This window comes from Pavona decussata, unplaced genomic scaffold (assembly GCF_977016875.1).
Source record: "Pavona decussata unplaced genomic scaffold, jaPavDecu1.1 SCAFFOLD_64, whole genome shotgun sequence".
Classification (NCBI taxonomy): domain Eukaryota; kingdom Metazoa; phylum Cnidaria; class Anthozoa; order Scleractinia; family Agariciidae; genus Pavona; species Pavona decussata.
Genome location: NW_028145484.1, coordinates 2,811,809 through 2,822,500, shown reverse-complemented (window position 1 = coordinate 2,822,500; position 10,692 = coordinate 2,811,809). Strand labels below are relative to the sequence as shown.

The window sequence follows — 10,692 nt, the reverse complement described above, 5'->3', positions numbered from 1 at the left end:
ATTTATAATATTTATAAACTTCAATATCTATGTAAGCTCTGCTGATAATTTGGCTTTTTGGGAAATAGTACTTTCGGAGAAATTACGAATATGGTTGTGCTTGTTTATCCTGCTTGTCAAAATGGCTGACAGGCAACATAGTAATACCAACATTGTCTTCTTGATTATAAAACCCAAAATACTTTAACGGCAAATTTTATAAACTGGGAGAGTGGCTCTACCATCTGTATGAATTTCATTTGAATTGGTTCACATGCACTCGAGAACCAGACTCTTTTATTTTTACTATTTGAGAGTGAACTTTTGGTCAAAACATAGACCTCAGGCCGACGTGATCACGTGCGGTTACCATGGCAACGTCACTGACACCTGCCGATCCAAATATGCCGCTGTTTTTGTTCATCCCTCCAGGTAACCTACCTCCACACAAAAAATGAAGGGGGGTTCAAAATTTTCATTTCCAACTTTGCTTCACTTTCCTGGAGAATTGGTCATATAAGTGCAATGAACAGATACAAAATGTAGTTAGTTTCTCGTTAAATAACTTTAATTTCCACTACCAAAGTGCTGAAAATAAATAAATTATTATTTATTAACCTGGAAAATTGAATATTTTAATTGACCCCGATAACTCGAAACCCCGCTAACTCCAACAGTTTTTTCGTTTCCCTTCAGAGTTTGAGTTAAAGGGGTTCTACTGTACTTCTCTTTTGAAGAAAAAAACTCCCCCACCAATCCGAAGCCAAGAAAAGTGGCGCAGAGACCTGCGTGGTCATAATGACTGTGATGTCAACAAAAAGAAAGCATACACAATTGCCTTTAACTGTACGCTTTCTAACAGATTAAGAACCTTCCATTTTAAGTTCTTACATCGAACTGGAAGGATTGCAACGAATGATTTTCGAAAGGAAATTAACCTTGTTCAATCAGATAAATGTTGCTTCTGTGAACAAGAAACAGAGACTATTATTCATCTTTTTCTCCACTGTTACATAATACAAGGTTTTTGGAACAATTCCTTTTTCAAAAGGGCCTTGGAAGTGACTTTGTCTTCACAGATCTTCATTTGATGGGGCTGTCAAATGTCCCTACTTATACAGCAATGGATCTGGTTCTTCTACTCGCAAGATACCAATATTCACTTTTGTAAATTAGGGGGAGTTTCTGTCTTAATAGAAAACTGAACACAATTATTCAAATTGAAAAACAAGTAGCTCTCCGTAGTTATCGTTCAACTGCCTTTAAAAATAACTGGAGGCTCTTTCTTCGTTAAACTTGGTTTGCTCGCACCTGGTAAGCCCTAACTCATATCCTTTTTTTCCACAAATGTTTTATTTTTTTCAAATCTTTCAGCCTAAATCACCCACCCGTTTTAATTTCCTCAGTAATGCTAGTCTACTTGTTAAGTAAGCGAATTGTGCGTATAGTACTTTTTTGTTTTGTAATCTGAAGACACTCACTAAGAATATTATAAATGTACACCTTTATAACAATAATTAATAAGATTATATTGTAAGTTGTGCAAGTAAGCATTGTACTGTAAGCCGTGTAAGTACCGCGGTGTAAGTGTCGTAGGTAGTGTAGGTACCGTACTGTGTTACTCAGTGATTCTTTGTTTTAAGCTTGATTTTGTATTATGTATTTTATTTATATTTCGCATTTGTATCTTGTTATGCTATATTATGTCTAAGTTCAATAAAGTTATTATAAAAAAAAAAAAACAACAACAACAACAACAACATTCTGAGAACAAAATTAACATCATTTCAAGTGCGTTGTTAACCTGTTCTCGTTGGATGCCTCTGTTGAATCTACCCGAATTTAAAGCATCCCTTTGTGTTAAGGTGGATTGCTACGGTCCACCAATTTAATTATTCCATTTCCTTTGGAATCAGTGTTCTTCCGTTTCCTGTTTGACATTCATTTAGCGGCTCTTCACAACAACAAAAAGTTATACTCCTGATAGGAGTACTCGGATTTTTTTTTCGAGTATGCCTGTATCATTACTGAATAATACACCATTCTCATTTATTCACCGTTACATTATTTCCATTGCGCATATGCCACACATTGACATTCCAATCCTAGCAGTATGCAGGATGTTTGTGCAATGAACCTAATTTAATTGCGTTAGCTCCCACAAGTTTCATGTAGCTCAGTGGTAGAGCATCCAAACTAGTAATCGGAAGGTCTAAGGTTCGACTCATAAGAACACTCGGTTTTTTTCTGTGGATGCCTGATAAATACATCATTCTCAACAACATTTTTCTAAATGCCAGTGCAAATTCAGGTTAATTTTTTTTGGTTTTCACGTCACTTGCACAGGCTTCATATTTGCATGATTATGTTTTTCTCCACTATAAAGTGAGAGAGTTTATCTCTATAATTTTATGAAGCAGAGTATTCTCAGTTAACAAGATTTATTTCCAGTCTAAATGCATTATTTGGCAGGTATACCGGCATCCAAATTATCTTATCGCCTCTGTTGAATCTTGCGCACCAGAGAGGAAAAATGAAGTTGCTTCGTTTTTCTCTTCTGCTGGTGTCGATAACTTTCCGACAAATATGGGTGAGTGAATATCTTATTATGTTTATGTGATTTAATAAACACTTAGCGATTTATGAAAGAAACTTAAAAATGACAGCAGGGTAATAAACATACCTTTTTTGGCGCAAACTTTACAATCATTACATTAGTTTACATCATGTCGCACAATTGTTTAGTCGCCGTAGCTTACGTAGGCCAGTTACAAAAAGAAACGAGCTTTTCTTCTTTTCTATAATTGCGAACTCCTCTTTAAGACCGAGTAATAATGTTGCAGTCTTATTATAGCTCAGTGACGTCACCTTATGGGTATGCTACGTCATCATTACCCATTTATTCCGTTCGGGCATTCACTTTATTTTACGTCATCATCACCCACGTAATTATTCCGTGCGCGAACTGTATACAGTAAACTGCCGCTTATACGCCCTGGGCTTATACAACTTCGTAAGGAGTTTTAGAAGGGCTTATAAAATAAGGGGCTTATAAAAGGAATGAAAAAAAGCCGTTGCGAAACAAGCCAGTAAAGCATTGTTGATCGAATTACGTTTTTCATTTACTGGAACAAAATGAAAACTAACAACACGAACGAAATTAGAGAGGGTGGGGCATATATCCAAGGGGCTTATAATCGGATATTTTTTTGTTTACAGGTAGATGGGCGTAGCGCCTCTAACTGGGAGGGCTTACAAGCGGTGGGCGGGGGATTGGACTTATAAGGGGCAGTTTACGGTGTATTAACTGTAAGAAATTGTTTTAACTTTTAGTAATTTTATGCGCGAGCTTGAAGGGTTGGCCCTGCGGGTGCAATGATTCGGAAGTGCCGTGAACTAAAAGCTATATTCCTCTCCACAGGTTGTTTATGGATGCTACTCGAACTGTACCATAATTGATCATGAACCTGGAAGTAAGTTAATGTGTTATAAACCAGCTTTAAAATTCGTAGCGTAAGTAGATTAATGCTTTTGGGCCGGTTGTTTATAGTTTCAGGCTACTGAAAGGTTAACAAGTTTTTTTTATCAAGTGTTGGTATTAGTTAAATCGTCTTGTACGGCTTACCTTCCATCTTCAGGATGAAAAGATCGGCAGAAATTAGGGTAGAGTAGCAAAATCCAGTTCAATTTACGTTCGTTCCCTCTTCAGCTGACCCATAGCCTCCCACGCAGTCGTTTTTAGGGGACTCGTATTACCTCCTCGGGAGGAGGTAATACGATTCCCCTAAAAACGACTGCGTGGGAGGCTAGCTGACCCATGGAGTCAAAGTAATTTGTTCGAATCACTTCCATAAATGAGTAATTCAAGCCCTGTTTAATTGCTTTAATTTCTGTTTCTGCAAATACAGGCGGAGGATTTGTATGTGATGGTGAAACAGTCGACATATGTGAGACGTTTTCTTCCACTTGGAAAGTAGGTCGAGTCGGCCGATCTCAATTAGCCCTGTCCGATTGTAAAGAAGGACAGCTTCAAACTGGCGACAAATTGTTGTTGTTTGTGAGCCGCGCGAAGTTGTACAACTATGGCAAGTACGAAGTAGTGACAGTGAAAAAGGTCATCCCGACGACTGACAAAAATGGGTAAGACTTGGATTGAATAAAGTTCTACCATTAAAGTACAGGACCGTTTTGCCCAGTAGCTCAACTCTAAGTTAGCCGGTCACATGTCTGGACTTTATCTATGTGATTAAAGCTTAGATTCACCCAGTCTACAGCATTTTTTAGCAGCGCCAAAGGATCAATGAAGAATTTAGACAGCAAACTCGAGACCGCGAGTCTTTATCAGTTGATCCCAGAGTTGGCGAGGGGCGAAGCTCCGTGAGTGTAGTCGCAAAAACTCGAGAGTGAGCCGATTAATTGTTTGAGCAGTAATCCATTGACTTATCTATTAAACAAAGAAGTTCGATTCTTGGTTTTCTAAGCCTGGAAATCAGTGATTTTCGTTACTTGGGCTCCCCGGGCAGTTTATCGAAAATTAGAGAGCTGTTATGTAGCCAATCAAATCGCAAGTTTACCTAATAGTCGGTCGCCGGGCTATGCTAATTCTAAGTAGGTTTAATTTAAACGGCTTTCCTCAATGTTAAAACGCTAAACGTTAATAATTCTCATTTTTTGTTTTGTATTTGCACCAGGGCATCTGTCTGCCAAGTAAGGCTGACTAAACCAATCAGAATGTCCCTTATGAGCGACAAGCACACCTGCTTGATCGCCCAATCGTTGCCATACTTTGGTAAAGTGTCTTTGCGAAACAAATGTGTCCTGACTTGTGATGGGCAGAGAAATGGACTGGGAGGTATCCTAGCTTTCAGAGCCAAAACTTTATCCATCGACGAAACTTCCAAGATAGACATGTCTGGAAAAGGTAACTGTAACCTGCTATCTTCACTCAGCACCGCATTCCAGCCTCCGATTACTGTCGAACTAAACACCAAGCTAATCTAATATTGCATGGCCTAAAAACTTGCACAGCGTCTATTAAGAGCGAAGGACTGAGTATAAAGAGAAGTCCACAGCGAGCAAGCCCTCCCCCCCCCCCTCGCCCACCCCGGGGAGCTTGTTCGTAGGCTAGTTTGACACTAGAAAACCGATGAAAAGAAAGAGGCCAATAAAACATTTGCCTTTAAAATCCCCTTTGGACTATTTAAAAGTCAAATGCTTTGCAGTGCATTCAAATTGCTACAATAAAGTTTTTCGGATTTCATTTTTCTCGCCCAAAAAGCCAGATTTCTGTATTCTAATTACTCTGCCAAATTGTGCCTTACTTTTTAGGTTTTCTTGGGGGTGCTGGAGGTGATAAACGTGGAGGAGGAGGCCATGGTGGTGAAACGTTCTTTTGTTCTGCAAAGGAACGAAATATGGGCAAAGGAGGAGATATTTCAGGCACCGCATGGACAACGAATACGAATGGAATCGGAGGGGGAGGGGCTGGGGACGGACCTGCTCCTCGAACAGGTAAGCAGTAATTTCATATGTGTAGTTGAATTATTAGATTTTTTCCTTCGTCTTCAACTGCGACTTGGATTAAAAAAAATTTTCTTCAACAAGTAAAGTTTTATATGGGTGACTAAAATGGTATAAGTTCTATATGTTTGGTCGAAATAGGAGATTTGGAAATGGCGTCCTGACCTGATCACTGCCTTATTGTTTGCGTTTTGGGTTCCTGAAGGATCGATTTAAGACCCTTATCTATCTATATAGACCTTCCCCTCTCTTCCAACTATAAAAGTTATGAGAATGAGGCTTGAACGGTACACAGTACGTCCAAATATGTTTCCTTGGAGGTCCGAATCATTATTGAGGATAAACTACGTCACAAGAAGTGGCAGTTACAGAAGAGGCCTCAAAATAAGAAAAACTAAAATACCGAGCTAAGATACAATGCACACACTAAAAAGATATGAGGAAAACTCTAATAAGACAGACCGAGCTTAAATAAGGTCGGCGTCTCTGCTTCCCTTAGGGAAGTATCTGCAAACTGTTTCATATGTAAGAGGCAAGATTAATTGAAGACCAGAAACCCCACGTTCTTTTGGCTATTGACCATGGGTTTAAGAAGATTCATATGAATATCTTTCCAAGTCCTTTCGCTTCGCGCACACACCCGTCTCCACCCCTACCCCCCACCCCCGTAGTTTTCCAGTGCCTGTCACGCAGGCTGTAGATTTTGGAAAAATCCAAAACCAGGAATAATAAATTACATTTTTACTACGCTACGACCTGTTGTTAGGCTCCAAAGGAGGGCCTGGAGGCTACAACGCTGGGGGAGGTGGAGCAGACTCTACTCAAAACAGTGACGATGGAGCAGCCGGTGGGGGTGGTGGTGGACATTTCTCTGGCGGTGGGGGAGGTGGTGGTGGAAACGGTTGTGGTGGCCGTGATGGCGGAAAAGGAGGAAACGCTGGAACGGTACTGTTAAGATTGATTTCTTTTTCTATTATCTTAGTATCTTATATTTTCTTTTTATAAATGAAATGTTTTGAACTGCGGATGAAAGATCAAAATAGAAGAAAGATCCTCGCAGTTAGTAGGAAACTTGAGCAGTTGCGAAAAGAAAGCCTGAAAAAAATTCAGGCTTGAACGGGATTCGCACCCATCAATTCAGGCTGTCTTTTCGCAACTGCTTTAGATGCATACTAACTGCGAGGAGCTTTCTTCTATTTTGATTTTATTTTATCTTGTAAGTGGAGCCAAAAAACCAAACAAAAGTCAGCGTTCTGCGAGTCTGACTAGAATCTTCTGTTATCAGAATCTAATCTTACTGCGCTTGTGTTTTTTTTTTTTTTTGGCAGAGTGGAACGTACGCTGGGGGTGGTGGACAGTCCAGTTGCCCTGGTGGTAATGGAGGTAACGGGGGAACCGCAGGAAACTGGCCTCTAAGCAGAGCTCCACACTGCTATGATAGAAGTGCACAAGGGGGGAACGCGGGCTCAGCTGTACTTGGCGGGGGAGGAGGTGATTGTTAAGTGATAATCAAGAGAACATGATCATGATTAGTAATAACGCGGCAATATAATAGTTTAGCTCGAGATGTTTTGTTTATATCTTCTCCCATATTAATTGATCACCCGGTTCCCGATCGAGATCAGGTCCTTATGCCGTCCGGCACCGACAAGCATTCACTCACGCTGTCTCTTTAAATCTTGAAGTAAAGTTAAGAGGTTTTAAAAACATTTATCTCAAGCCCCGTCCGCACTTATTAGGATGTCATGGTTTGCCGCCATACTATCGTTTTCGATTCGTTTTTCTTGCCCACACTATCACCCCGATCAATAAATTTGAAAACGCACTTATATTTAATTATCTGATTGGCGTGGACGGGAACTTATAATAGTGGCAAGGATGTATAAAAAATTAACCTACAATTAATCTGCATTTAACAATAAAGTTAAGCAGGGACCGCATTTAGTTCGAGTTTATAGGGAGCTCGAATTACTAGATTCTGTTCTTGTCATAATTTTCATACGAGAGAACGAATAAGTAAAGATTCAAAATAGTTCTCATGTAGCAGTCACTGGAGTGCCCTCACCATGAATGATGCTATTCATTAGCTCTTTGTCTTTATCTGATTTGTCTGTTTGTTGTTATTTTTTCAGGAGATTCTTGCGGAAAAGACTACGGTGGTGGAGGCGGTGGAGGTACCCTTTCTTTCTCATGTGAAGTTGTACCATGGCCCAATGGTTTAGTGTTCATTTAATATACAGACAATTTGGCTTGTATGGCATTTGGTGTTTCTGTTTAAGCAATATATAGTCATTTACACCCCCCCCCCCCCCCCGCTTCCCGGCATATAATGTGCAGTTCTGTGAATTGCCCTCGATTTCAGCAAAGCTTGATGTTTTCCTTTAGAAGGAAATTATGCAAAGCCTAAGATGATGCTCTGTAAAACGAACACTGGAGTTCTGTTCAAAGTAGCTGCTTGTTAAATGCAAAAGAAATAGCCATTATACAATAACTTAACGTATTTTCGTTTCCTTCAGGCGGCCTTCAGTTCGGTAGCACTGCATTTGATTCAAGATTGAGTTACGGTGGGGGTGGTGGAGGAGGCGGAGGAAGTGCCTTCAGTGATGACCCCAACCCAGGGGGGAGAGGAGGAAATGGAGGCGGCTTGGTGTATTTGCAGCTGGAGGAACTGACTCTGAATGGCGGTATTGTAGCAGAAGGTGAGCAAGCATTGGACAAAATAACCGTTTGCCTCACTCTGGTGCCTATATTGTAAGATAAACGACTATTTGTTTGTTTTCATATAAAAAAGGGGTCTCCAGAAAGGAGATATACCGGCTTGTGCACAATCCACGAGGGAAAAGCAAGTCTTGTTAGCTAGACAACAACATGCCTGGGATTGCTGCAAATACTGATAAACGTGTGAATTCCTATCCCTGCTCAGATTCTCACGAATGCGCGTCCAGAGATGTCGGCTGGTCTCGCCGATGTGACAGGCATTACATCCTGCACACAAAAACGTATAGACAACACGCGAACGGAGATCGAGAGGAACAGGATCCTTCACACTAAACATACTACCAACTTTAAAAGAAGAAAAAGCTAACTTAAGTTCGATCATATGCTGTAATGATGATGTAGTATGAAGGAGATCGAAGTTTATCTTGTATCCGAGATTGTAATTTCAAAACTTCCACCCTAAGTCCAAAAAAACTGCCGCGAGCCTCCTTAATCAGCGTTTGGCAGAGAGCTGACTGTCAAAATGTGTGTGCAGAAAGCCTAGATGTAGACGGGAGGCATGTAGTCTCTTGAAGACCACAATTTTAATTTGTAAGACAGTGAATTTAACATACAAGGAAAAAATATCCTTGAAATGTTTCGTCCCCACTGATGTAACTCATGTTATTAAATTGTACACGTTCCTATTTTTTCGGGAAACTAATTCCTAAGAAATCTTCTGACACATTGCGTGTCTTCTGACACGGTCGCTGAGCGAAATGAATTTTTTGAACCGCACACGTAAACTGATAAACTTTATTTCCATCCCTAGTTTGTTACGCCTTATTAGCACTGATGCACGACAGAAACGTTTCGTCTACGCGCGCTATACATTCCCGTTAACACCTTGAAAGAGAACGGACGTGTTAAAGCTATGAAGTTTAGTTACTAAAAACAGTAAACTGCAACATTTCTCAGTAGAATTTATAAGCGTGAGGTGAAGTGATGGAGCTTAGCCCATATCATAGTCCACTTACCAGTTCTAATTTATTTTCTTCTGAAAAGGTCAACCTGGCCAGTGTTTAAACAAAAAGGCTCATCGATCTGCCCCTGGGGGAAGCGGTGCTGGTGGGAGTGTGGTTATTATAACCAAGAAACTCCGCGGAAATCCCAGGGGTAAAATCTCCACCTCCGGAGGAAGCCCCGTGAAATGTGCGTTCGGCACCGGTGGAGGTAAGCTTTAATAGTGTTAACGTTTAACTTTCATTTTGTTACTTGGGTCTTATTTAGTTAATTGAACTTCCTATATCATGTGAGCAGGGCTGCAAAATTTACAGTTATTTCTTCTGAGTTGTGCAGGTATTGAGTTTCTTTGAGTTGTTCAAATACACTCGCAAAAACATAAATAAAAGAAACAAGTGTACGAGGAATTTTGCTAAAGTGAAGTGAGCATTTCAGTTATTTTGTGCGTTTTTACGCATTCAGAAATGATAATGCAACCATTGCAAAGCTTATCCGTTTTCTATTAATAGTGGTCGATATTTACCGATTCACGAAGCGGCAAAGTAAATACCGACACTGCAATGAAGAACGTTTCAGTATGTACGAAACCAGTAGATAACCAGCCCCAATTGGCCACCATTTCTCTGACAAATCGCTGCAAAAACTCGCGCGCGAATTTCAGGAGTCGGAAGATGATTAGAAAATACCATCCAGAGTTTTTAAACTCAGAGGTAAATGAAAGTGCTTAAAAACAGGAAGTACTCAGAAAAATTACTTTTTTTGTGACACATTGTACAGATCAGATAAAGTGGCCAGTTAGAGCGACTTGAAAACACGCTCTATTTACTACTTTAGTACAAATTAAAAAACCTTTGCTTGGAAAACAACAACAACAAGAACAAAACACTTTCTTTCTTTCTTCAGGCGGAGGCGGTGGTGTTGGACGCTGGGTTGTGAAGGAAGGAAAAACCATCCACCAAGGGTGAAATTCACGGAAGCTTAACTGAGCCGAAGTAGCATTAAACTGCGATTAAGAATTAGTTTGCAGCGGTTAGTTTCTTGCACCTGGGTGTTCCTTGCCCAAGGATGTGGTATTCGCCTGATAGAATAAAAATGCAAGTTACTCATGCATAACTTCACTGTATTGAATCTATCATTGTGTCTGAAATGATCCAGAAAGATTGGTAAGGGTTAGGGGCCGAGCAAGTTAATCTATCCCATACAGTTTATTGTGTTAATCTGAAATATAGAGGACTCTTTGGAGACCAGTCCGCAGTGAGGGGCAGAAAGAGGGTATTTTTAAGGGAGTTCTAAGCACTCCCCTAGATAAAACGCTAATACATTACCAGCTGCATACAAATGTCGGAAGAAAAAAGTCAAAAGCCTGTTTCATAACTTTTTTCCATCTCAATTCATTGATTTTTGAGCAGCACCACGGTGAAAGAAAAATTGTATCTTTTGCTTTTGCCACACATCACAGAACGAAGGTGAAGT

The 10,692-nt window shown here is 40.2% G+C and overlaps 1 protein-coding gene across 3 annotated transcripts in view; it reads left to right on the top strand.

The window, feature by feature from the left end:
* LOC146478460 (uncharacterized) overlaps positions 1-10,342 on the top strand; it is a 14,334-nt gene extending 3,992 nt beyond the window's left edge. Inside the window, exons 2-12 of one of the 3 annotated variants that reach the window (XM_085112035.1) lie at positions 2,452-2,569; positions 3,401-3,452; positions 3,894-4,119; positions 4,671-4,900; positions 5,308-5,490; positions 6,266-6,444; positions 6,828-6,990; positions 7,632-7,673; positions 8,016-8,198; positions 9,262-9,429; positions 10,123-10,342. In XM_085112035.1, coding sequence (XP_084968161.1) covers positions 2,513-2,569; positions 3,401-3,452; positions 3,894-4,119; positions 4,671-4,900; positions 5,308-5,490; positions 6,266-6,444; positions 6,828-6,990; positions 7,632-7,673; positions 8,016-8,198; positions 9,262-9,429; positions 10,123-10,184 — 1,545 coding nt within the window. In that variant the 5' untranslated portion in view covers positions 2,452-2,512 and the 3' untranslated portion in view covers positions 10,185-10,342. Of the gene's footprint in view, positions 1-2,451; positions 2,570-3,400; positions 3,453-3,887; positions 4,120-4,670; positions 4,901-5,307; positions 5,491-6,265; positions 6,445-6,827; positions 6,991-7,631; positions 7,674-8,015; positions 8,199-9,261; positions 9,430-10,122 lie in introns of all 3 variants that reach the window. The other 2 variants (XM_085112036.1, XM_085112034.1) reach the window with 2 other exon arrangements.
* Positions 10,343-10,692: the final 350 nt, after the last annotated feature.